Genomic DNA, 27,745 nt, shown 5'->3' on the forward strand with positions numbered 1-27,745 from the left:
TGGCTTAAGACACTACCTAATCTTGTAGACCTCTTCAGTGTAACTGCAGCTAATCCACTTTACTACTGCACAGTGATAGGATTTACGACACATAGGAAAATCACATCAAAAGATAAAATTGTAGACAATCATACAATCATATAAGGGAATCATGACCTAGCCAAGTTGACAAGTATTCTGGGGGACGCAATTCATGACATCTGGAAATGTCCTAATTTCATCATTATATTTGAGCAAGAGTTTTTCAGGATATTTTATTCTTGGTTGGCAGTTTTTTTCTTTACGATTTTATATATGTCATCCTACTGGCTTCTTGCCTGCATAGTTTCTACTATAATCAGAGCTTAGTCTTATACTTTCCCCTTTGTATGTGACTTTTTGTTTTTCTCAAGCTGCTTTCAGGATTCTTTGTCATTGGTTTTAGCAAGTGTGATTATATGTCTTGCTGATTTTTTTTTTTTTTTTGCCTCTATCCTATATGGGGTTTATTGAGCTTCTTGGTCAGCTTTCCATCTTTCATGATATTAGAGACGTTTTGTTTGGAAATCTTCAGTGATCCTGTCTTTTCCATTTTCCCCTCCTGTTCTGGAACTCCAATAGCAGGCAAATTTTTGCTTTTGATTGATTCCCACAGTGTTTTCAGGGTTTCGTTTTTCTTCATTCTTTTCTCTGGGTTTTCCTCAAAGTGGTATCCAAGGATTTGTCTTTAATTTTCACTGATCCTTCCATTGTTTCAAAGTTGCTCCTAAAACCTTCTATTGCACTATTTCTGAAATATTGGTTATCTTTTGGATTTTTTATTGTTTTTGTATGATTTCAAGTTGTATATTTGACATTTTGTTCCTGTGTTATTTTCCTAAATTCTTCAGTTGCTTTGTGTTTTCCCTAATTAGATCTGTATTTTCCATGATTTTGTCTATTATTTTTTCTTATTTTTGTCTGAGTTTTCCTTCATCTCTTGGAGAGACTGTTAGTTTTGAATTCCCTATGAGGTAGTTGTAGTGCCTTTTTTTCTACCAAAAGGTCACCTGGTATTTTATTTTGGTCTCTTTTTGGAGCCATGCTGCCCTGTTTTTTTAATATGTTTTGCTATTGTCCGCTGTCTTTGGGATATTCAGGAATTTCTTCATTTATTGATTGTAGATTTGTTTTTTTCCTCCTCTTTGTTTTATTAGCTTATGTCTGCACAGGCAGGCTGGGCATGTTTTGTTGTTTGTGGGCAAAATACCTCTCACCATCTTGTCCAAGTATGCAGGGCCGGTTGCTCAGCTATGGTGCAGTGGGGCAATTCTAGAGGGAGGATGGGTGGGGATGGGTCGTTTGTGGCATATAATGGAGCCGACAGGGTGGGGCCAGGAGACAGTGCAGGGTGGGGTCTAGTGATCTGTGTCTGTACCACTTGGGGGTATGGTGCTGGGTGTATGGTGCAGATAGGCAGGAGGGAAGGGAGAGGATGTGATGTGTGGAGCTAAGTGGGTAAGAAAGAAGAGAGCGAAAGACAAAAGTAAAAAAAATGACACACTAGGATTCAGCAGGTGGGGGTACAGCAGACCTGGTGAGGCCGTGTGCCTGTGGCTCTCTAGCCAAGCAGTGCAGCTCGGCCTGTCAAGAAGGGGTGTGGGCAGTGTATGGGGCTAGCTGTGTGAGAGAAAGGAAGGGAAAGAAACAAAAACGACAACAAAAACTATATATGGTAGCAGGTGGTGGGGTGGAATTGGGTTGGTGGCGAGCTGGTGTCTCTCCTGCTGGGCAGTGCGGCACACTCCATCAGGAAGTGGTGGAGGCAGCACTGGGCTTGGATGGGAGGGAGAAGGAAAAGGGAGGAGGGAAAAGATAGATAAAAAAATATGGCACTGTGGGAGCCGACCTACGGGGGTGGTGCAGACCTACGAAGGCCAGAGGCTCTCTAATCAAGCAATACAGCACAGCCCATGGAGGGGGGGATGCTCACAGGGCTAGGTGGTTGGGAGAAAGGAATGGAATGGAGAAAGAGAGAAGAAACAAAAAAAAAGAAAGAAAAAAAGCACTGGAGGCTGCCAGTGGGGGCAGCACAGAACGAGGAAGGCCATGTGCCAGTGGCTCTCTAGCTGAGTGGTGTGGTACAGCCCATCAATAAGGGACAGGCACAGCACACAGGGCTAGCTGGAAAGGAGAAAGAAAAGGAAGGGAGAGAGAGAATGAGAATAAATAAAAAAAAAAAAAAGAAAAAATGGCACTGAGGGAGCCTGTCAGTGGGGTGGCGTAGACCCAGGGAGGCCATGTGCTGGTGTCTTCCTAGATAAGTGGTGTGGCAGAGCCTGTCAAGAAGGTGTGGGGATAGCACATGGGGCTGGCTGGGTGGAAGAAAAGAAAGGAAGGAGTGAAGGGAGAGACAGAGAAAAACCAAAAAAAAAAAAAAAAAAGCCAAAAAAAATTTTTTAAATGATGCTGAAGGAACCAGCCAGTTGGGGGCAGGGCAGACCCGGGTGGCAGTGAGCTGGTGTCTCTCTGGCCTACTGACCATGGCCTGTTGGAAAACTGCAGAGGCCACATACAGGGAAGACGCCTGGGGGGTGGGAAAGCATGTATCCCTGGTTACCATGTGCTCCTGTTGGGAGCTCTGTGAAGTTGCCTTCTCATACTCCCCGTCTGCCATTCTTGGTAGCGGAGGTCCAAAATGGGAAATCCATGCTGTGTGAGCTAGTAGGGGACCTCCACTTCATAGCTCTCCTCATCCTCTATTCTCTGTTGGTTTCTTATTCCATTCGGTGCTTGATCAAGTTCTTTTTCTCTTCATTTGATGCTCAGGGTTCCAGGACTGACATTTGTATCTGTTTTACTTAGTTTTTTGGGTCTTTGCTATAGAGGGATGGTATGGTGTCTCTGTCTCTAGTGCCATGTTGGCTCTGCCTCACCACTACTAGTACAATGTTGAATAGAAGTGGCGAGAGTGGACAACTCTGGCTTGTTTCTGACCTTAGGAGGATTGCATCCCACATTTTTCACCCAAATGAAAGAATAATGTATTAGTTAGAGATTGTATTTTGCTGCACATAATAGAAACTTTTATTAAAAAGTAGCATACACAAATTACATAGTTTATTTTTTCACATATCAAGAAGTCTGTCGATGGGCAGTCCAGAGATGATATCATAGCTTTATCACATTATTTGGAACTCAAACTCCTTCGTCCTCTTGCTCAGCTGTCCCTACATTGTCATCTCATTGTCACAGTGTAGCTATTGTGCTACCTCAAGTATTGATTCTGCAGTTCAGGAAAAAAGGAAGGACAAAAAACCAAAGGTGTGTGCCACCTGAGTCTTCTCATCTTTAAAGCATTTCTTTCTGAAGATCCAGCCAACACCGTGTACTTGTATCTCACTGACTTGAAGTATTTTACAGGGCCATTTCTACCTGAAAAGGAATCTGGGAAAATGCAGTTTTTGATCCAAAACTTGCTGCCATCCTGTCAATTCTGACTCATAGAGACCCTACAGGACAGAAAAAAAACTGCCCTTATAGGGTTTCCAAAGCTGAAATCTTTGTGGAAGCAGACTGCCACATCTTTCTCCCATGGAGCGGGTAGTAGGTTTGAACCATGGATCTTTCAATTAGCAGTCGAGCACTTTACTGATTGTGCCACCAGGAAAAACAAAAACCACTGCCGTCAAGTTGATTCCTACTCATAGCAACACCACTGGACAAAGTAGAACTGCCCCATAGGATTTCCAAGGAGTGGCTAGTGGATTCAAATGGCCTGCCTTTTGGTTAGCAGCTGAGCTCTTAATCACTGCGCCACCAGAGCCCCTAAAAAATCACATTGTATCGGTAGAGAAGAAGAAAAAGTGTATCGAGTTTGGCATCTAGGTATCTCTACTACAAGAAATAATGCTTCACCTTGTACAAGACTGCCAATTTCTGAGTTAAGAATGCTGGAGAAAGATCAGGTTTGGCAGAGAAGTTCATAGATGATCAACAAGGTCACTTCAGGTTCTGAAATATTATAACACAGAATTTGAGAACCACAGTCCATGAGTGTTTGATGTTTCCAAAAAAAAGAAGACATTTTGACATCCTGTTTAACAGCATTAAGAAAATTTCACTTATTTGTAAATGAAAGCAGAGTTCATTGCCTGAATTCAAGACTACTTCATTCCATTTCCTTCTACAGAGTAAAAATAGCCAAAAACAAGAAAAACAACTGGTTAAATAACTCATGTATCTTGATGATGTATTAACAGATGTGGATTTCTTGCTGAACTAAAATAGGACACTGATTTCTAATCATTTCAAGAATGGACAGAAGATTCCTAGTAAGTACTGTATACTACACAGAGTTCGAAAATGTGCAAATAAGGCGTTCCAGTCTCAGGCTGTCTGGGGTAAGGAAAGTGAGAAGAGAAATAATGACTTTGGTTGACAGAGTCAGGATATTTGGTTTAGGAGTCAGGAATCTTTGGGGTGATGGTGATACAACCCAGAAGGTAGAGTTTTACCCTGCTGACATCATGGTTCCGGGGCTAAGAGACTCTGTGAAACACTTCAACTTTACAAATAAAATCATGCACGAACTTTTTATTTCTCATTAATTCATACACATTTATCCCTGGAGATACTACGTTTTCAGTGACATCTATGAAAATACTTGTTGAAATGTGTTCATGATGCCTTGAAAGACATTGATATTTATTATTGGTTTACCTTAACAGGTATAGAGAAGAAATGATTGATATGGTTTTCTACTCTACTCCTATACATCAGATTTCTCTATTAGCCACAGGTCTGATTTCGGCTGTTTCCACTCTTCTCCAAACAGTGTGTTAAAACTGAAAGGCTTGAAGTATTCCAGACGATGGCTAAAAGCAAAGGAAAAGAAATGGGAAATGAAATGAATTATGCATTTTTGAAACAGTTGTCCTGAAGGGCTATTTGTTTTATCACATCTGTGACAGGACAATATTCTATTTTAAGAAATACCAACGGTAAGAGTATTCCACATGTACCATTTTCTCACCCTGGCTAGCGAACATTCAGCTCTGAAAGCATTTACCCACATCTCAAAGCACTCTCTGTTCAATTCTGCAAATAACTCCCTCACAGGTGACAGGAGAAATAAAAAATCAGTCCTCAAAATCTGCCTCATTCTATCTAGCTCTAAACAAATCATTTTATATACTTACAAATGTTTTTATACTCAAACTTGGATACAATTTATATTAGTCATATAAGCAATTGTTTTAAAAAAAGTTTCAGTTCCACAGATCAGAGGATAGATTTTCCTTCTTGGCCAAACAAGGAAGGCTAACATAAAGGAGTGCTGATACTAGGTATTTTCTTTCCAGGAAAACTATTTAACTATTATTACATTTTCCCTTGTGGCTCAATGAGGAGAGAAAGACTTACCTAACAGATTGCAGTAGAAACCACTCTGCCCTGGCTCTGCCCTGGCCAATGGTACGATAATACTTTTACCCAGGGTAAGCTTCCAATTAGGTATGGGTGGGAAGCCTGAATACAGGGGGTATATACTGGTGAAGAGACAGAGAAACAAGCCATCTTGGCATGGCGGCCCTGAGTCAGTTGCGTCTAGAATTTCATCCCATTCTGCTGTCCTGGCAAGGCTGATCCAGTTTTCTAGTTGCAACTGCCAATCTCAGATTTACATGTTAAGGAGAAAACAGTAGAGTGAAGAGCATGACAGCAAGGAGAAGGCAAATGGAAAGGAAGGACAGTGTAGCACTTTCCAAGCGCAATATAGCAAGAATGTCAGTCTACTACGGTGCAATACCCACTAGGATGTCTCTATTAAAAAAAAAAAAAAAAACAGTTGCTGTCGAGTCAATCCCGACTCATGGCAACCCCATGTATGTCAGAGTAAAATCAATGGCTGAGTTTTCAGAAGTAGATCACCAGACTATTCTTCCAAAGCATCTCTGGGTGGGCTTGAACCTCCGGTAGGTAGTCAAGCACTTTGACGGTTTGCACAATCCAGGGCCCCGTGTCCCTGTTATGCTCTTCTATACATTCATACCTACTAGACTCTGGTAGGCCACACTGAGTACACTCAAAGAGATACAGGACAGAGACAACAGCTTGCCATAGGACAGCATCTGGCTTTTCTGCCTATATGAGTAGTCCTGGCAGCAGCCCATGAAGACTGTCCAGAAGCTACATTCTCCCTAGATGCCAGCTTCAGGGGCAGGGACAAGACTCAAACTGAGAAGGTACAGGAGATACCCTGGAATGAACACTTGATGTCCCATAGGAGCCAATATCTCTTGTAATAACTGTAGGCATAGTTCCTAGGGTCCTCATGTGGGACATGACCGTGAAAGGGAATCCCAAAGCTACGCTGCCCCATCAAGTATTTATAATTCATTGGCAATTTCTCTTGGCCCAGATGCAATTTACCAATCAGCAGTCATCTTTATCAGAATTAATGTTCTCTAGAATATACCACGGACTGCCAGAAAGAACAAATCTGCCTTAGAAGAAGTACAGCCAGAATGTTCCTTAAAAGCGAGGACGGCAAGAATTTGTCTCACGTACTTCGGACGTATTATCAGGAGGGACCAGTCCCTAGAGAAGGACATCATGCATGGTAAAGCAGTGAATCAGTGAAAACAGAAAGATCCTCAATGAGATGGACTGACACAGTGGCTGCAACAATGGACATAGCAATGACTGTGAGGATGGCACAGGACCTGGCAGTGTTTCATTCTGTTGTATACAGTTCAAATCTTCATTACTTTCCACTTACAAATCAGGTTTTTGTCCTTGCTGTAGTTCATGCTGAGGTACCGGGTAAAGCGCTTCATAATGTCTTTTATCATTTGATCCATGAATTGCAAATGAATTGAATTTTGTGACATTTGGTGGAAAATAACACCAAGGAAGATATGTTTTTCCTTCCCATTTTGTCTCTCCTCTGGACACTCTGAATGATAAAGCAAGTCCCTGCTACAAAAATGACATGTGAAACACAGCAGGTAAATTCAGACTTATACTTTAAATATATAAATACTTGGGCACTTAAGAACTTTGTCTCATGTTTTCATTTACTCACTTTCCATACATTTCTTCTTCCAGAGAGTAAAAGCACCAAATGCTGTCCATGGCTGTCAAAATTAAAATTCCTCATGAATGTATGACAGATAGAACTATTTTCTTCCCCATCCTTCATATCTGGAATGTGTGTGCTCGTAACTAAATTTCCAAATAACCAGAAGATACTTGGGTAATTAAAGGAGGAGTTTGAGTGTTCAATTATTTAGAAATAATGCCTTTGGGCTTATCATTTTCCAAACAAGGGCGTCTATTTGTGACAACTGCGGTCAAATGTATAAAGCTACACATGCTTAAACTTCTTCTATATTCTTTAAATAAAAAATTATACAAACTGCTTCATTTAGCTAGATGATGCAAAGTATGAAAAAGGGGAGGAAAAATGTTATGTTATTTGGAGTTTACATTAAAACTGTTTAAAAAACCAAAAGGAAGTTGACACCGATTTCCACATCTGAATTCAATAAGTTTACTAAAGGTTATTTCTTCAGGAAAGCTATCTTTCAGCTCATTAGAAAATCCAAAACATAGACTAAGAACTAGTCATCAGGCTAAATATTTTAATTTGTCTTTATTCTCTCATACAATAGTCCTTCCTCAACCTGCCTGCCTCTTGTGTTTTCCTGCTCTCTACTATTAGTTCAGACACTGATGTCACCTTTTCAAAAAAAAAAATCACAATAGAGCCTCAAAAAGGAAACTACCAGTAAGAGTGCATAATTGGGATTAGCCAGGGCAGTAAGAATCAAAGGGTTGAAAGTACTTACATGAAATAAATGTGCTGTCTCCAGAAAAGATGATACCTAAACATTTCTACAGGATGGCCTTTTGTGTTTTTCGAGGATTTCCTTCATGAAACTATTCTAACATATGAAAAGAGTGTATCCTTTTCCTTTTTTTTGAGTAAGAGCAAAAGCCTTCTGATTGTTTTTACTGTTGTTATGCAGCCTTAAAGAATAACCTAAAAGCAAAACCAAATCAAACCAAACCCATTGCCACTGAGCAATTCCGACTCATAGTGACCCTACAGGACAGAGTAGAACTGCCCCATAGGGTTTCCAAGGAGCAAGAGGCTGGTGGCTTTTAACCACTGCACCACCAGGGCTCCAAAATTTATATACTCTTCATAAAATTCCCTAAAAGAATCATTTTAAAAAACTAGTTCAATTCTTTATATCTATATTTGTCACTGTATTTCTGAACTAAAAAAAAAAATTCTCTGAACTAGTATACAGTAATACAAATTTACAGAGTAAATAATGAGGGGAAAGAGTATTGATCTATAATAATTTTTCATTTTGCAGAAAAATTCTCATCAAGTTTACTAGAAAACAAAACCCATCAGTGAACTGAAAACAATATCACCGTAACAGTAATACTTATAAACATGTAGATTATATAAATTCTAAATATATACAATACACTTGAAAATAAGGAATTATATAAAAGTATAAAACTCATTAGCATTCTCCCTAGTTAACTGCAATTAGCACGTTTTAATTATGACCATGACTTATTACTAAAAAGTAACAGATTGAAATCATGTAGTAACGATTAAGGAAAAATATTTCATACTTACGGACAAAGTTCAACTTCTAAATACTGCTCAGTTCTGTCATTCAAGAAAAATGCTTCGACAACTTTTGAAAACAGAGAAATGACATATTAATAAATTTTATTTTGCTGCAACAGTAATTTACTTTTTAGAATATAAAGTGAATTAACTATTTTAAATTGCAGTTCTTTTCCCAACAGGAAAATAGACAAAGAAAATACATAGGCATTGCCTTGAAAATAAATATATAGAAAGAAATCATTAATTTTCTCCCACATTAGACTGCCATAAATAAAAAGATGAATAAAACCTAGTGATGATGTGGTTGTAAAGAAATCCACTTTGCCACAAAGATACGCTTTGAGCCAGTTATCTTCTAGGAATTTATCCCACGGAAATAACCAGACAACTGGAATAAGAGGTAAGCATGATGCTGTTCATCAATGTCTTGCTAAAAAACAGGAAATGATCTAAGTGATTGGCAGTAGGAGAACTGTTAAATAAACTATGGGACATCCACGCAATGGAACACAGTGCAGCCATTAAAATCAAAGACACAGTTAAATATCTGTTCACAGGGAAAGATATTTATGATATTTAATAAGCAGGCTGCAGAACAGTAATCAGATATACGTGCAATCAAAATGTGTAGGTGTGCCTGTGCTTAGATGTCTGCAAAATGTGCACTAAAATGGTAAGACTGTTTAAGTGTGTGGGATACAGGGAGGTAGTCTTTCTTTTCTTATTTATGATTTCCTGGAATTTTGAGCATGAGTTATTTTTTAAAATTGATTATGAAAGCAATACATGTTTCTTGTAAAAAAATTTAAACAATACAAAAATATATTAAGTAAAATGTCAAAGTTGTTCTCTTCCTGCCTTGGTCTAAAATCAGCCAGAATTTTTCCTATGCTTCTACAAATTATTTTAATGACATAGATTTAAAAATTTTTTTTTGGAATCATGCTTTCCTACAACTTGCTTTTTTCACAAAAATCTTTCCAGCACATAAATACCTTATTCTTTTTAATGAATGCACAGTATTATTCTATAGAATATTGTCATAATTTACTGACCTAACCCTTATTGGTACACATTTACATTGTTTCCAATTTTCCATGCTATTTTCATAAAATAAAATAGCTAAGATACAGACATCAATCCATCAACAACTCGGAGAGTCTTACTGTCCCTTTCTAAATCTTTTATCTAAACAAATTAGGATGTCTTCTGATTTCTAGTCTCCATTATCACCTTACAAACATTTTTGCAGCTTTTCTGTATTAAGCACTATATCGGATTCTCAGGTATATTCACTAGCTTATAATCTAATCAGTAGTACACAAAAGTGGGAATGTCAATAAAATCGCCAAGATAGAGGGATGTATGGGTTGCTAGGTGACAAAAAGAAAACAGACAACGCTCAAAAAGTGGTTCAAGGAAAGTTTCCTGGAGAAGGTGTTCCCGAAGCTCCATCCTGAAAGATCAGTTGGAACTGGGTGAAGGAAGCTGATGGAAGGGCATTCCAGTAGGGGGTACAGCATAATCAAAGGTGAACCAAAACACCAAACCCGTTGCTGTCGAGTCGATTCCAACTCATAGCAACGCTATAGTGACCCTATATGGCGTACTGGTTAAGAACTATGGCTGCTAACCAAAAGGTCGGCAGTTCGAATCCATCAGGCGCTCCTTGGAAACCATATGGGGCAGTTCTACTCTGTTCTATAGGGTCGCTATGAGTAAATGAAGGTAGCAACTAGGAAATACCATGGCTTGTTTAGGAAACTGCGCACAGTTCAGTCTTCCCAGGCAAACCTTTCAGCACAGGAAGAGGTGGTGATTCTCTGCAGAGAGAACAAGGAGCCAGCTCATGGAAAATCTTGTATACAGATTATACTAAGAAGGGTAAAACATATCCTACAAAAGTTTTTAGGTAGTTGAATGACAAGTCCAAATTTTCATTTTAGATAAATCACTCTGGCTTCTAAGTGAAGGATGGACCTAAGGGCAAAAAGACTAGTTAGGAGGCAACGAAGGCCTATCCTACAGTGGGGATGGTGGGGATGAAGAAGAGGGATTGAATTAGGGAAATATTTAGGAAGCAAAACTGGTAGGACTTAGTAAATAAATTCAAATATAGAAAATGAGGGAGAAGCGTATCTTGAAAAGATTTCACATTTCTGGACTTGATGATGTCATGTACTGTTAGTGCTATTGATTGAGATTGGGCAAACAGGCAAAGAAGCAGCTTTGTGAGAAAAGCGCTTGTCTTCAGTTTCGGATTTGTTGAGTCTGCTGCCAGTACCACCCCCAAGCCCATAAGTCACATTGGTGTAGGTACAAGTAGGAAACTGATATACTGATGTGTATCAGTTTCCTACTTGTACCTACACCAATAGGTAGAGAGTGGAGATGTAGATTTGACAGTCAACATCATGTTAAAACAAAAATTACCCTGGAAAGCACCCGGACAAGGAAGAAGAATAAAAGCAAGCTAGCTAGACTATAAGCACCTTCACCCAGGTCCGCACCTCTTTGGGTAAGAGATATAAAAAACAAGAAGAAAAATGAAAGTTAAAAGCAGACATTGATCATCTCGGGTGTGTTATTTCACTATCATTCCCCAACTGATGAAGAAGATTAAAATATAATGTATTCAACTCAAGTGTGAAACTGAATCAAACAACTAAAAAGAAACTAAAAGAGATACTTGTAAAATAAGGATGGGAAATGCCCATTTTGGTTTATGTAATCACAAGTAATTATTGTATTCTGGTACATAAAATAAATTAATTATTAATAATTACTATCTGCTCCTATTGAGATTCCATTTGAGAACTACAGAAAATGTTGAGATATAAATGTCCAAAGGGGGCAAGCCATGAATTAAATTGCTTTATTTTCTATAAACTAGCATGTAGTATTTTTAATTATTAATTTTGGTAATTATAATATAAAAATTAATTTTAGTAATTATATGACAGTACAAATCAAATCAGAAGTGTCATTTTCCTGATATATTACACAAGCTAAGGTATGGACGCTTTGTGGCCATGAATAATCGCCTAACACTTGTGCTTTACTGGTTTCTCTGCTACTTTATTAGTTAGAACTAAAGTATATTTTCACTGAAAGATCAAAAGATGCCATTCAGCAATCAAACTTTTCCAAACTATAAAATAAATAGTATTATTTTTAATATTACTAAACATACTTTTTTTGTTTTTAAAGATTCAGTAGAATCATTTGGTTTTTTATTCTCTCAAAGCATTTTCTGCATATAAATTCTCACACTGTGAGCATACAGGAGTGTGACTTCTCAACGAAAGATATCGTTGCTAATGTCAGATGGATCTTGGCTAAAAGCAAAGAATACCAGAAAGATGTTTACCTGTGTTTTATCGACTATGCAACGACATTTGACTGTGTGGATTATAACAAACTGGATAACATCGTGAAGAAAAGGAATCCCAGAACACTTAATCATGCTCATGGTGAACCCATACATAGACCAAAAAGCAGTCGTTAGAACAGAACATGGGGATATCACATGGTTTAAAAATTGGGAAAAGTGTGCGTAAGTGTTGTGTCCTTTCACCATACTTATTCAATCTGTATGCTGAGCAAATAATCTGAGAAGCTGGACTATATGAAGAAGAACAGGGCATCAGGATGGGAGGAAGACTCATAAACAACCTGTGATATAAAGATGACACAACCTTGCTTGCTGAAAGTGAAGAGGACTTGAAGCACTTACTGATGAAGACCAAGGACCATGGCCTTTAGTATGGATTACACTTCAACATAAAGAAAACAAAAATCCTCACAACTGCACCAATAAGCAACATCGTGACAAATGGAGAAAATACTGTAGCACTTGTGAAGGATACTGAATATTCATGGACTTCCAGAAGAACGAAGAAATCTGTCTTGGAAGAGTGCTCCTTAGGAGAGAAGATGGTGAGACTTCATCTCAAGTACTTTGGACATGTTATCAGAATGGACCAGTCCCTAGAGAAGGATATCATGCTTGGTAAGGTAGAGAAAAAAAAAAAAAAGCGAAAAAGAGGAAGATGCTTGATGAGATGGATTGATTCAGTGGCTGCAACAATGGGCTCAAACATAGCAACCGTTTTGAGGATGGTACAGGACCAGGCAGTGTTTTATTCTGTTGCTATGAGTTGGAACTGACTCAGTGGCACCTAACAACAACAACAATAACTCATTGTATTATAATTCCTTGTATGCCAGTATTTGAGTCCTACAGAATTTGAACTCATTTCTAGATCTACAAAATAAGAGAGATACTGCTGAGTGAAAAAAAGGGTTCCTATGCTCAGAAAGATAATTTATTGAAGAGGTAAGCCATACACACCTAACAGTACAGTTTTGTATTAAAAAAGGAACCGTATTTGTAACACATGACAAATTAACATTGACAAATCTAATGTTATACAAATATTAAAAAAAAAAATAGTATGGACTGAAAAAAGTCAACAAAGACTTCTTTGAAGAAGTGGGACCTGAATTAGATCTCAAACTATGTGCATTCAAGGCAGGGGGGATAGAATGAGAAATGGTACCTGAGTGAGAATAAGCATGGTTGGACCATTAGCCTTTCAGAAGTTAAGAACTTTTGGTTGAGTACCATATGACCCAATTCAGGAGTACCCTGAAAGCTTATAGGAAGGGTGTGGACTTTATCCTCAGGGATAGAAATGGTTTGTAATCTGCAGAATGGCATCATGAAAACAGGATATTACAAAGATGAATCTGCTAGTTTAATTAGCATATACTAGAAGGGGATCATATAGCAAACCTGAAACTGTAATTTCACAACATGTCTCTCTTAGCCTTAATTGCATATGTGAGATTACTTGTCAGTATAAAGAAAAAACATTTCACACTGAAGATGATGTTTCTATAAGTAAAACACCCCAGAACTTTCACAAAGAAGGTTTATAAGGTTAGAGTGACAATTTGACGGTATGTGAAAGACAAAGCCTCAATGCTGAACTCCTCCTAAAATAGGTAACAGAAGAACAAAATATGGCAGCAATCTAAAAATCTGGATTTGTAATTGTCATTTTTCACTGTTCTAGCTATACAGTTGAAGTCACATAGATAATGGATAAAAAGTCAGAATGAGAGATTGGTAGGAAATATCAGAAACTGCACATGTCAGTTGCTCAGAAGCACTCACTTCCTAACAGCAAGATAAAATAATAGTTCTGTGAGAGGTTATTATAAAAAGATTTATGCTTGCAATAAAATACAGTACTTCCACTCACCTTCATAATCCCACAGTTCATTGAAAGGCTTTCCTGGTTCTCCAAGTGGGTCCGGAGGATCATTGAAAAATGGAGCACTTACTTCCATCATCACTCCGCTGTCACCTGGACTCAGTCTGACTAACACTGGCTCATGCTGCACTGGAAAACCATCCCAAGTGTGTTCGATTTTAAAATCCATCTGAAGAATAAAGGAAAAAACACATTAAAACAAACCCTGTGACAGCATATAAATTTTTCCTTTGGTTAGAAGAAAATGAAATTAAAATTGTAATGCAAATAGCAGGTAAGAAGGCAGTAGGGTGACAAGAACATAGTGCTGGGAGTCCAGAGGCCATTATGTTGTGGAAAACCATGGACTCTGAGATCCACTGTAAAATAGGTGCTTGGACTCAAATCTTTAAGATTGTAAGTCTAGATTCAGCTCTAACTCTGTTGTAAAGACTGCATCGAAATCATAAAAGAAAAAAATTATAATCAAGTCTCCTACATAAATTGTTAGTCAAATTACTACAACTACAGGTACCACGCCATGAGTTGGAATTGACTCAACGGTGAGTTTTTTTTTTTTTTTTTTTTTGGTTTATAGGCACCATGAGCTTATATGTCATCCTTTGTAAAGGATGCATGGTTTCTCAATTACTGGATTCTCTGGGAATCAAGATCTTTATAATAAACTCAAAGGATAAAAAAAAAAAAACCTCCATAAATCAGCTGAAGCTGTGCTGTCAACACCTATTCTTTTGGCTAAAAACCTTTTCTTCGGGGGATGGGGTAGTGGGTTAATCATTTGAAAGTTCGTAGAAAGTTAACAGGGTTAGCAGAGTTGAATTTTGTCTTCCTTGGTCACAGGGCATATACTTGCATTGCATTTTCAATTTTTGGTATTTCAAGTGTTGAATAACCACTTGCTTGGTTAATTCCTTCTACCCAATTAAAAAACAGGAACATTCTGTCCAAGGGCAGAGTGTAATTTTGACTTTAGTTGTATAAAATGACTTTAGTTTCTTATTGGAATAACAAATTTGCTATTTATTTTTTATCTTACTTGAAGAACATGCATGTCAATCTAAATGTAATATTTATAATGAAATTAATATAAAAAGTAAATCTACATCGTTTAACCTTTGAAATAGACTAAATACATTTGAAATAAGTAGTATTTGCATTTTACAATGTTCCTGTAAATATTAAATGGAAGAGCAGAGTATTATGTTAATAAAATTAGTTTTGTTGAACACTGTGGATCAGGTATTTTATAAACATCATCTCATTGAATCTTACAACAAGGTGCAGGGGAACTACTATTATCCTCATTACCAATGAAGAAACGGACTTGTCCAAGGTTGTGTGACTGGCAGATCCAGAAACTGGACAAATGTCAGTCGTGATTTCCCAGATGAAGACATTTCAGGCATCTGTACAGAAATGAAAAATTATACTAGGTCCTTATGGTTTGTCCAGAAGGCAATTCTGAGTTAGTACCTGATGATATTGCCAAACTTTAGCTTCCCTTATCAGAAGTCTTGATTTACGTTGTTTTTGTTGAAAGTGATGAAGTTACTGAATTTTGAATGAATTCAATTCAATTAATATTTATTGAGTGTCAACTGTATGTCTAGCAGTGGAAAATCCAAATAGGTAAGCTCTGTGTCACATACCAAAACCAAACCAAACTCATTGTCATCGAATCGATTCCAACTCACAGCAACCCTACAGGACAGAGTAGAACTGCCTCACTGGGCTTCAAAGGAGCGGCTGGTGCATTTGAACCACCGACCTTTTGGTTAGCAGCCAAGTACTTAATCACTGCACCACCAAGGCCCCTCTGTGTCAAATAAGGAATATAATTTCTAAAATCCTTTTTCTAAGGTATGCAGCTTTTCCTAACTTTCACTACATGCTAAGAAGTTTTAATAGATAACCTCTACAATTAAAAAAAAAAGAGCTTTGGCTATGCAACCCCTTTGTAGAAAACAGCATTTCAGAAAAGAGTACGTTCAGCAATTCGTATTCTTCATTATTGAAGTAAATTCAGTGAGAGATAAAACTGACTAATTGATTCTTTCATCCCTTGATTTAGTTGCATTATAAGTTAGCGAAGTTGGATTAAATACAACATTATAAATAAATCCTTAGAAGTTTCTTGGTAAGGTATGTGACTCTGTAGGGTGAGTGATTCAGGAGCAAGGCAGGAGTCAGTGACCACTGATACAATTAGATAAACCGAAAAAGCCCATTTCCATTCAGTCGATTCTGATGAAGCACTTCAAGCAACCACAGATTTTCCAAACGTTCAAAGGCTTCACTTCCGTGTGATGTAAGGTAGCTATTTACTAAAGAGACTAAGACTAATCCTGTAAGAACTGTTACTTTAAATACAGTAGTAATTACATATTTTTGCAAAATGGCAAAATGGAGCAGTTGAAAAACTATAGAATATTTATCAAGTATAAGTTTTCATATTCTCTATTTTAAAACAATTCAAAGACAATTAGTTCTTAGTGTTTCACTTTTAAAATCACACAGTCCTCGATTTGCCTGGAACAAAATGTCTCGATATAAGTTTCTTTTTTTAAGGTGAAACATCAAGGGGCATGCTACAAACATAAACATATAACCCCCTACCCCATATTTTGATATTAATATTATAAATACCCTCTTCAGCATATAAAAGAAATAAGAAAAAACAAGATGTTAGAAATGCTGATTAACTCTTATTCTGACACCAATTGGCTTAGAGAATATGCTATTCTCCTAACTTTGAGTTTGACAATCCTGGTGAAATATAACTCAGCCGTGAAGTTCTGGCACGTTCACCCATTCTTCATGCAACCACCATATCCACAAAAATGCTGCATGCATTATGAAGATTCCTATCCTAAGCAGTGGGTCTCCATTAAGGACGTTTCCACTCCTAGTTCTTTCAGGCAACTGCGTCTATGTCTAAATGTAATAAAACCATATCCAGTGACATGCTTCTAACAGTGGGCTGCCACTTCCACGCACACACAGTGGGTCTCATGGTCAGAGTGGGTTGTGCTTTATAGGTTTCAAATTGCTTGAAAATGCAGTATTATCTGGAAGGTAAGAATAAAAGATAAAAGCAGAGAAATCCTGTTGAGAATACATGGTGGTGGTACCCTAAGCCTTTGTACTGGCTCCTTCTGCCTTTCCCCTTAAGGTTTCTTGGAGCATTGTCTGAAAATTATTGCAAGAAATATTGACTGGACTTCCACTAGCGGTGGATTAATGCCATGGCTGATATACCCCTGGGCAGAATGTAATTTTGGCTTTACTTATTATATAAAATGACTTTAGTTTCTTATTGGAATGACAAACTTGTTATTTATTATTTATGTTGCTTAAAGAACACTTGTGTCAATCGAAACGTGGATAATATTTATAACGAAATTAATCTAAAAGATACAGTCCTGCCCACTAGCTTACAACCTAGTCTGAATATAACATGCCCCCAAAGAGAGACGACTGATTCTCCCCTCAAACCCTGGAGATACTTAAAAACCCAAAACCCGCTGCCGTCGAGTCGATTCCGACTCATAACGACCCTATAGGACAGAGTAGAACTGCCCCATACGGTTTCCAAGGAGCACCTCGTGGATTCAAACTGCTGACATTTTGGTTAGCAGCCGTAGCTCTTAACCACTATGCTACCAGGAAGATACTTAGTAAACAAATAATAGCCTTTATAAGGATCAGCACAAAGCTGGTTCCTATGAGGCCAAACTTAAAAAGGTCCCAAATGTCCAACTTTTCCGAGCTGCTGTACCACTCCAGCATCTTAACGTAAACTACTCCCTCTCACCTCAGTACTCTCCTGCCTGTTTTTGGGTTCCCTAATTCGCTACAACATCTCAAAGAACTCACAAACCATATAAAGGAAATGGCTCACACAGTTGTGGGGGCTGGCAAGTCCCAAATTCGTGGGTCAGGCGTAGGCTTCTCCCGACCCATGTTGCTACAGAAGCTGACGAACCCAAATGAAGAGTTTGGACCACAGGCTGCTGGCTCATAAGGCTGCAGAAGCTGGCAAATCAGGCCACACGATAGGCCACCAGCCCAAGGGGCTGTGGAGGCCAGCAAATCCCAGAATCAGCAGATCAGACAGCAGTCCTCTGGGGAAAGGTGAACTGACCATGAATCGGACACAGGATCCAGATGCAGCGAGAAAGAGCCTCGCCGGTACACACATGTATCTTAGATGCAGGCCACACCCCAGGGAAAGGTGTAACTTTGCTAAGGGTGGAGCTTGAGTCATGCCCTCCTACAAGGCTGCAACCCAAGACACACATTACACCAATCCTGCCTCAACAACATGTAGAGGTCAGAATCCACAACACATAAAATGAAGGACAACCACACAAGACTAGGAAATATGGCCTAGCCAAGTTGACATATAATGCCAACAATCACAGGTTCCAGATACCTTATTTGCATAGTCCCACTCAATCATTGTGTGTGAGTCACAAAGACCATGGCTAGAAGGGCCATATTAAGTAATTCATTGTACCGAATTTAGGAATCTCCTGAGATTTACTACTGGCCACTTTTCAATTTCTTTGGTTGCCCATATTAAGTACAGACATTTTAATGTCCTCATGATCTCAGCTAGTGTGCTTCCCTACAACACTCTGAGAAGCCATGCTTCCGTAAAGGAAGAGGCCACTTAACCACCTTTCTAACAGCCCGTTTGCCCAATTCCAAGAAAGCTATGCTTTCATAGTGGCTATTTGTCCAATCAGGGGTTAGCAGAGGAAGAGTGGAGAGGCACTGGATTAAAGAGTCAGGAGACCAAATCCTTTTAAGGGCCTACAATACCCTACATATCAGTGCTCTTCAGTTGAACTTTCTGCAATGTTGGAAATGTCTTATATTTATGATGTACAATATGAAAGCCACTAGCCACATGTGGCTATTTACCACTTGGAATGTGGCTAAGGATTTTAAATATTATTGAATTTTAAATTTAATCTTTTAAATTTGACTGAATTTCAATTTAAACAGCCATATGTGGCTAGTGCCTACTAACTTGAACAGCACAGCCCTTATGATCCAGTCCCTACTACCTCTCCATCCTCGTAACCTGCCACTCTTCCCCTTGCTTTCTCCAGGGGTGCCAGCCTCCTCTGTGGACATTCCAGGCAGGCTGCTGCTGACTGTATCCTCTGCCAGAAACTCTCTTCTTCAGACTCATGAATATACACAGCTTGTTCTTCAGGTCGCCTTATCACAGAAGCCTTCCCTGACAGCGCAAAGACAGCACTCCCCTCCCTGTCACTCTCTATTGGCTGTACACTCCTCCATTTTGAATCACAGCACTTATATGTAAAATATTTAGTTATTGTCCCCCCAACATCTCGCCCCCAGCTAGAATGCCTACAATGAAAACCATAAAACCAAACTAGTTGCCATCAAATTGATCCCGACTCATGGTAATTCCATGTGCTTCAGAGTAGAACTGCACTCCATAGGGTTTTCATGGCTGTGACCCTTCACAAGCAGACTGCCAGGCCTTTTTTCAAAGGTGCCTTTGGGTGGGTTTAAACCACCAACCCTTCAGTTAGATCAGCATTTAACTGTTTGTACTACCCAGGGACTGCTGTATAAGTAATAGGCACTATTTATTTGTTGAGTGAATAATTTATTCTTGACTTTGGATCTAAAATTCTAATTCTGAGGTTTTATACAGGAGAAACCTACTGTGTTAATGGTATCATTATCCCTTTCAACAACTGGCATCAATATGATGATGAATAACTAAGATGATAGAGGATCTCCAGACATTGCCTTTCAATTTAGTTTATCAAAAATTTATTAATGGAGACAGCCTAAGATGGCAGCTTAGTTACGCATACCATGCCATCCCCCTCCTGCAAAGAACCGAGAAGCCAAGTGAGACAGATACAGATGATAATCAAGAACCCAGAACTGCAAGTGGAAGGATGAAGAATTAGATTGAACACTGAAAGGAAGGAGAAACTGAATGAAAACAGACAACAAGGAGACTTACAAACCATAGGCAATCTGCTAGCTGGACCAGTGCAGGGTGGCCACCTTGAGACAAAGTGAACAGTATTCCCAGGTGAGGAGCAGAGGAAGGCAATAGGACACAGAGATACAGTGCACACAGATCTGAAGCAAAGCAAGGGGAGCAGAACTTGAACTGGATCTAAGGATGGAAAGTGCAGGAAAACAACCACAGAGCACAGAGGGAGCCAGAAAATAGGGATGGAACCACTCACCAGCAGCGGTCCCAATCACTTGGGCAGGCAGTGCTCACAGGGTGAGGGATCCTTGGAGTAGTAGTTAGAGATCCCCCACCTGAATGGACTCTGGAAAGTCCCTCCCCCCTCACATTTGGTAGGGGCCAGGTCTGATCCCAGCTGCACTCTGTGGGGAGGGCCCCAGAACCCATGCAAGAGAATGGGGTAACATGCCTCCCTCTCTTCACCCCTCCTCCACCCTTTGGTGATCAGCAGTGTGCTACCCTCCCTGGCCTGGTGGTCTGGCACACACTCCTGCACCACCAGAGCAGTGACTGGAGGCTTGCATCTGCCCCACCCACCCCTGCACGGCCCTGCCCACCCAGTGATCCTCAGCACACACTCCTGTGTTGTTAGACTGGAGAATGAAGGCTTGCACCTGCCCTGCCCACAGAGAAATCCGCAGTACACACTCCCGTGCCACTGGAGCAGTAACCAGAGGCTCATGTTTGCTCCACCTAACCACACACTGCCCCGCTCACTTGGTGATCCACACTCTCACCCTGATCACCCAACAACCAGCAGTGCTCAGACACAGTGCCCAGTCCAGAGAATGATGAGAACGCTCCCTGCACCCACACCCTATGACTGGCTGGACAGACATCACCTCATCAGCAACACTCGTCACGTTCTGATAGGTACCATCTGCACCTCTGCCAAACGATGACAGGAGATCCTAGTGCCGTCATCCAGCATCTGCCCAGCTGCCACATCACACATCCAATACCTGAACAATTCCTGTATGTCATCTTCACTTGCAGCAAAACCCCGATACCCGACCAACTACTGAGATGCCAATTTGTGCATGCAAAGCAGGCCTACTCCATCCATCTGGGTAGCACTCCCTCACAGTGGGTATGGAGATGACCTTCCCTGACCTTCAGAGAACACACCAACTGCTTGCTCAACCCGAAAGGACCCCATGGTCCCGCAAGGGCTGGACCCTTACCACCCAACATTTGTCACTCTGAATCAGGGAAAGAACCTGCTCTCCCACCTCCACTCAATTCAGTAAGGGGAGGAATACAAACCTAAACACAGAGGACTTGCAGGTGGGTATGACGCACCATGCCCACTAGTAAGGGGAAATCACGCCCAGCCAACAGACATCACCAGAGTCACACATAAACCTGAAAAACAAAACAACAACCACTAAAATGCTACAAAGGAAGAAAGATAGTCTAAAGAGAAAGAGAAAAAACAAAGATCTTGATACATCAAAACAGAACAAAAAATCATCATAAAACATACATATCATTAATAAAGCAACATATAATTATAAATTAATACCTTAATGTTTTAGAAACAAGCCAAAAAACCACTGCCGTCGAGTCAGAATCCAATAACAAATCATAGGAAGAAACAGGATAAGATGGCTCAAACAAGTAAGCAAAATAAAGGGGCAGAAAACCTTCTTGAAGAAGAAATGATAATAAAACTACCTGATAAGGAATTCACCCTGGTGGCACAGTGGTTAAAAGTTCAGCTGTTAAGCAAAAGGTCAGCAGTTCAAATCCACCAGCTGCTCCTTGGAAACTCTATGGGGCAGTTCTACTCTGTCCTACAGGGTCACTATGAGTTGGAATCAACTCAATGGTAATGGGTTTGGGTTTTTTTGGATATACAGGGTTCTCAAAGAGATCAAGGAAAACACAGACAAAGCCCTAGAAGAATTCAGGAAAACTATACAAGAACAAAATGACAAATAGACAACTACAGACCATACAAAAATAGCAACTAGAAATTCAAAAGATTAACAATAAAATATCAGAAATAGATAACTAAATGAAGTGACATAGAAGTAGAACTGAATCAACAGGAGAAAGAATCAGCAAAATGGAAGATCCCTTGATATGAATTTGAGGAACAATCAAAAAAAAGAATGAAGAAAAATGAAGAAAGCCTAAGAATTATGTGGAACACTATCAAGAGGACTAATTTACATGTAATAGGAATTCCAGAAGAGAAGGAGGTGAAAAAAAGTACAGAGAGAATTTTTCAAGATTTATTGGCAGAAAAATTCCCTATAGGAAGGACGAGAAAATTTCCATCCAAGGAGCCCAACAAACCCATATAGGATAGACTCCAAAAGAAATCCATTAAAATATATCATAATCAAACTTTCCAAAACAAAAGACAAAGCATTCTGAGAGCAACTTGTGCAAAATGAAATATCACTTACAAAGGGACATCCAAAAGACTAAGCACTGATTTCTCACCAGAAACCACGAAGGCAAGAAGGCAATGGGATGACATAAATAAAATTCTGAAAGAAAAGAATTACCAACCAAGAATCATATATCCAGCAAAACTGTCATGTTGGCGAAACTAGGACGTTCCCAGATAAACAGAAACTAAAAGAATTTGTAAAAACCAAACAAACCTCACAAGAAATATTAAAGGGAGTCCTGTAGACAGAGAATGAACAATATCACAACAACCTGAGATCAAGGCACACGAGAGCATCACCCAGACACCAACTTAGATAAAGACTCCCAAAAGCAAAATAAAGCTGCTAAACTGAAAACAGGGAACCACAGACATCAATCTGTAAACAACGACAACTTCAAAACAAAACAAAGATAAACGATGTAGTATACAGAACTTCCACATAGAGAGGAAGTAAAGGTAATATCAAGATATAAGACTGTTTACACTTAGGAAGATAAAGGTAAATTTCAGAGTAACCACAAAGAAAATTAATAAATCTACTCACCAAAATAAAGAAGAAAAAAATTTTTAAAAATCAACAACAAAGGATATGAAAAGAAAATAAGCAAAAAGAAAGCACAGAAAGTAAGAAGAAACCAATATCACCACAAAAAAAAGCATAAAAAAATATCAGTAGTAAATTCATACTGATCAATAATTACACTGAACGTAAATCGTTTACATGTACCAGTCAAGAGACAGAGAGTGGCAGAATGGACAAAAAAAAAAAAAGACCCATCAATATGTTGCCTACCAGAGACACATCTTAGACGCAAAGACATAAACAGATTAAAAATTAAAGAATAGAAAAAAATATATCAAGCAAACAGTAACCAAGAGTGAGCAAGAGTGGCAATAATAATAATCTCTGATAAAATAGACTTTAAGTCAAAATCCACTATGAGAAACAGACAAAGGCATTATATAACGATTAAAGGATCAATCCACCAAGAGGACATAACCATAATAAAAATTTACGCATCCAAAAACAGAGTTTCAAAATACATTAAACAAATTCTAACAGAATTGAAAAGAGAAACAGACAGTTGAACAACAGTAGGAGACTTTAACATACCACTTTCAATGATGGACAGAACTAGAAAGAAATTCAAGAAAGATACAGAAGATATAAATAACACAATCAACTAACTCTGCCTGATAGACATATACAGAACACACTCCCCAAAAGCAGCACAATACACATTTTTCTCCAATGCACATGGATCATCGTCCACAAGACACCATATTTTAGGCCACAAAGCAAGCCTCAATAAACTCAAAAACATATAAATAATACCAAGCATCTTCTCTGACCACCTCACTATGAAACTAAAAGCAATAACAGAAAGAACAAAGAAAAAAATTAAATACATGGAAACTGAGTAACACCTTCCCTAAAAACTATTGAATAATGGAAGAAATTAAAAATGAAATTTAAAAATTCTTAGAATCAAATGAGACTGAAAACACAACATACCAAAATCTCTGGGACACACTAAAAGCATTGCTCAGAGAAGAATTTATAGCAGTAAATGCACACAGCAAAAAAGAAGAAACGGACAAAATCAATTGCTTAACCCACCAACTCAAACAAATAGAAAAAGAACAGCAAAAGAAGACCACAGATACCAGAAGAAAGGAAATAATAAAAATCAGAGCAGGAATAAATGCAACAGAAAACAAAAAACAATAGAATCAACAAGAAAAGAAGTTGGTTCTTTGAGAAGATCAATAAAATTGACAAACCACTGGCCAAACTGACAGAGGAAAAAAATGAGAAGATGCAAATAAACAAAATAAAAAATGAGACGGGTGACATTCCAACAGAACGAACTGAGATAAAAAGAATCACAACATAATATTATAAAAAATTGTACTCCAAGAAAATTTGACAACCTAGAAGAAATGGATGAATTTCTAGAAACACACTATCAATCTAAACTAAGACAAACAGAAGTAGAAAATTTGAATAGATCCAAAACAAAAAAAGAAATCGAAGATACCATTAAAAAAAACTCCCAACAAAAAAAATCCTCAGTTGTGATGGCTTCACTGGAGAATTCTACCAAATATTCAGAGAAGAGTTGACACCAATTCTACTCAAATTATTCCATAACATAGAAATAGCAAGAAAGGGAAATAAACGGAATTCAAATAGGAAAGAAATAAGTAAAATTATCCTTATTCGCAGATGATGTGATCCTATACATACAAAATCCCAGAGACTCCACAAGAAGAGTTAATGCAATAGGAGGATTCAGCAAAGTGGCAAGGTACAAGATCAACACACAGAAAATTAGTTAAGTTCCTCTACACTAACAAGGAGTTCCTTGTTAATCACATCATATGCATGTGAAAGCTGGACAATGAATAAGGAAGGCCGAAGAAGAGTTGACGCCTTTGAATTGTGGTGTTGGCGAAGAATATTGAATATACCATGGACTGCCAAAAAATCTGTCTTGGAAGAGGTGCAGCCAGAATGCTCCTTAGAGGCAAGGATGGCGACACTGTGTCTTACATACTTTGGACATGTTGTCAGGAGGAATCAGTCCCTGGAGAAGGACATCATGCTTGGCAGAGTACAGGGTCAGCGGAAAAGAGGAAGACCCTCAACGAGGTGGACTGACACAGTGGCTGCAACAATGAGCTCAAGCATAACAACGACTGTAAGGATGGCGCAGGACCAGGCAGCGTTTCGTTCTGTTGTGCATAGGCTTGCTATGAGTTGGAGCTGACTCGACAGCACCTAACAACAACAACACACTAACAAGGAGGACTCCAAAAAGGAAATCAAGAAAACAATAACCTCCAAAAGGATGAAATACCTAGGTATAAACCTAACTAGGGATATAAAAGACTTATACAAGGAAAACAATAAAACACTGCTGCAAGAAACTAAAAGATCTACATAAATGGAAAAACATTCCATGCTCATGGACTGACAGACTTAACATTATGAAAATGTCAGTACTACTCAAGACAATTTATAGATATAATGCAATCCCAATTCAAGTCCCAACAACATTTTTTAATGAAATGAAAACGCTCATCTTCAACTTTATACGGAAAGGAAGGAGGCCCTGAATAGCTGAATCAATATTGAAGAAGAAGAACAAAGTAGGAAGCCTCACACTTTTCGATCTCAAAACTTACTATATAGCCACAGTAATAAAAACAGCCTGGTACTAGGTCAATTACAGACAAAAAGACCAATGGAATAGAATTGAGGTCCCAGAAGCAAATCCATCCATCTACAGGCAGTTGATCTTCGATGAAGGGTCAAAGTCCATTCAACGGGGAAGAAATAGTCTCTTTTAACAAATGGTGCTGGCAAAACTGGATATTCATATGCAGACAAATGAAACAGGATTCATACTCACACCATGCACAAAAACTAACTCAGAATGAATCAAAGACCTGAAAGTTAAATCTAAAACTATAAAGTTCCTGGAAGATAACACAGGGTCAAAACTAGGGGACCGAATTTTTGGCATAAACAGCCTTTCTAACAAAAGTAAAAATGCACGAATGACAGAAAATAGGTAGATAACTGAGACCTTCTAAAAATTAAATACTTACACTCATCAAAAGACTTTACCAAGAGAGTAAAAATACAAACTACAGACTGGGGAAAAATCTTTGGCAATGACATATCTGATAAGGGTCTAATGTCTACAGCCTTGAGGGCCAACTCAGTGAATTGGCACAGCATAGCTCATAATGTTCTATATCCTAGTTTGGTGAGTAATGTCTGGGGTCTTAAAAGCTTGTGAACAGCCATTTAAGATACAATTACTGGTCTCTACTTGTATGGAGCAAAGGAAAATGAAGGAAATCAAAGGCTCAAAGAAGAAACTAGTCCATAGGACTAATAGCCCACAGGAACCACTGCCTCTTCTAACCTGAGACCAGAAGAACTAGATGGTGCCCAGCTACCACTACCAACTGTTATGACCAGGGGCACAACAGAAGGTCCTAGGCAGAAAGGAAGAAAAATGTAGAACGAAACTCAAATTCCTAAAAAAGGCCAGACCTATACTAGACCACCATAGCACTATAATCAGAGTGGTCTAGCACAGGTCTGGCCTTTTTTTGAGGAATTTGAGTCTGATAGAGTGCTGGAACACGAGTCCCTAAGGTTGGAAGGCACTCAAAATATGAACGGGGAAAAGCTGCCTTCTCAAATTAGAGTCGACCTTTTAATGACATGGATGGAGTCAAGCCTAGGAAACTTTCATTTGCTGATGTTGCACGATTTAACACGAGAAGAAACAGCTGCAAACATCCATTAAGAATCAGAATGTGGGATTTACAAAGTATTAATCTAGGAAAATTGGAAGTCATCAAAAAACAACTGGAACGCATAAACATTGATATTCTAGGCATCAGTAAGATGAAATGGACTGGTATTGGCCATTGTGAATCAAACAATCATATGGTCTACTATGCAGGGAATGACAAATTGAAGAGGAATGGCATCAAGTTCATTGGCAAAAAGAACATTTCAAGATCTATCATGAAGTACAACACTGTCAATAATAGGATGATATCCATACACCTACAAGGAAGATCAGTTAAAATGACTATTATTCAAATTTATAGATCAACTACTAAGGTCAAGGATGAAGAAACTGAAAACTTTACCAACTTCTGCAGTCTGAAGTTGACCAAATATGCAATCAAGATGCATTGATAATTACTGGTAATTGGAATGTGAAAGTTGGAAACAAAGAAGGATACCAAACCAAAAACCAAACCCAGTGCTGTCGAGTCGATTCCGACTCATAGTGACCCTATAGGACAGAGCAGAACTTCCCCATAGAGTTTCCAAGGAGCGCCTGGCGGATTCGAACTGCCAACTCTTTGGTTAGCAGTCAGAGCACTTAACCACTACACCACCAGGGTTTCCCAAAGAAGGACAGGTAGTTGGAAAATATGGCCTTGGTGATAGAAACAATGCCAGAGATTGCATGATAGAATTTTCCAAGACCAACTACTCCTTCATTGCAAATACCTTTTTTCAACAACATTAATGGTGACGTGGACCTCCCAGATGGAATACACGGGAATCAAATTGACTACATCTATGGAAACAGATCATGGAAAAGCTCAATATCATCAGTCAGAACAAGGCCGGGGCCAGACCACCAACTGCTCATATGCAAATGTCTTAGTCATCTAGTGCTGCCATAACAGAAATACCACAAGTGGATGACTTTAACAAAGAGAAATTTATTTCCTCACAGTAAAGTAAACTAAAAGTCCAAATTCAAGGTGTCAGCTCCAGAAGGTGGCTTTCTCTGTCAGCTCTGGAAGAAGGTCCTTGTCCTCAATCTTCCCATGGTCGAGGAGCTTCTCAG

The 27,745-nt window shown here is 38.8% G+C and overlaps 1 protein-coding gene across 9 annotated transcripts in view; it reads right to left on the minus strand.

Moving 5' to 3' along the window:
• Window positions 1–2,972: 2,972 nt before the first annotated feature.
• The window catches only part of C5H4orf33 (chromosome 5 C4orf33 homolog), a 34,935-nt gene continuing 10,162 nt past the window's right edge, over window positions 2,973–27,745 (minus strand). For 3 of the 9 annotated variants that reach the window (XM_010590554.3, XM_064285325.1, XM_064285324.1), the window contains exons 2-7: window positions 15,211–15,308; window positions 13,891–14,071; window positions 8,624–8,684; window positions 7,046–7,097; window positions 6,740–6,939; window positions 2,975–4,835 (exon numbers count right to left, since the gene is read on the minus strand). In XM_010590554.3, coding sequence (XP_010588856.2) covers window positions 4,730–4,835; window positions 6,740–6,939; window positions 7,046–7,097; window positions 8,624–8,684; window positions 13,891–14,071 — 600 coding nt within the window. In that variant the 5' untranslated portion in view covers window positions 15,211–15,308 and the 3' untranslated portion in view covers window positions 2,975–4,729. Of the gene's footprint in view, window positions 4,836–6,739; window positions 6,940–7,045; window positions 7,098–8,623; window positions 8,685–13,890; window positions 14,072–15,210; window positions 15,309–27,745 lie in introns of all 9 variants that reach the window. The other 6 variants (XM_010590555.3, XM_064285326.1, XR_010322006.1 and 3 more) reach the window with 5 other exon arrangements.

Source organism: Loxodonta africana, chromosome 5 (assembly GCF_030014295.1).
Source record: "Loxodonta africana isolate mLoxAfr1 chromosome 5, mLoxAfr1.hap2, whole genome shotgun sequence".
NCBI classification, from domain to species: Eukaryota; Metazoa; Chordata; class Mammalia; order Proboscidea; family Elephantidae; genus Loxodonta; species Loxodonta africana.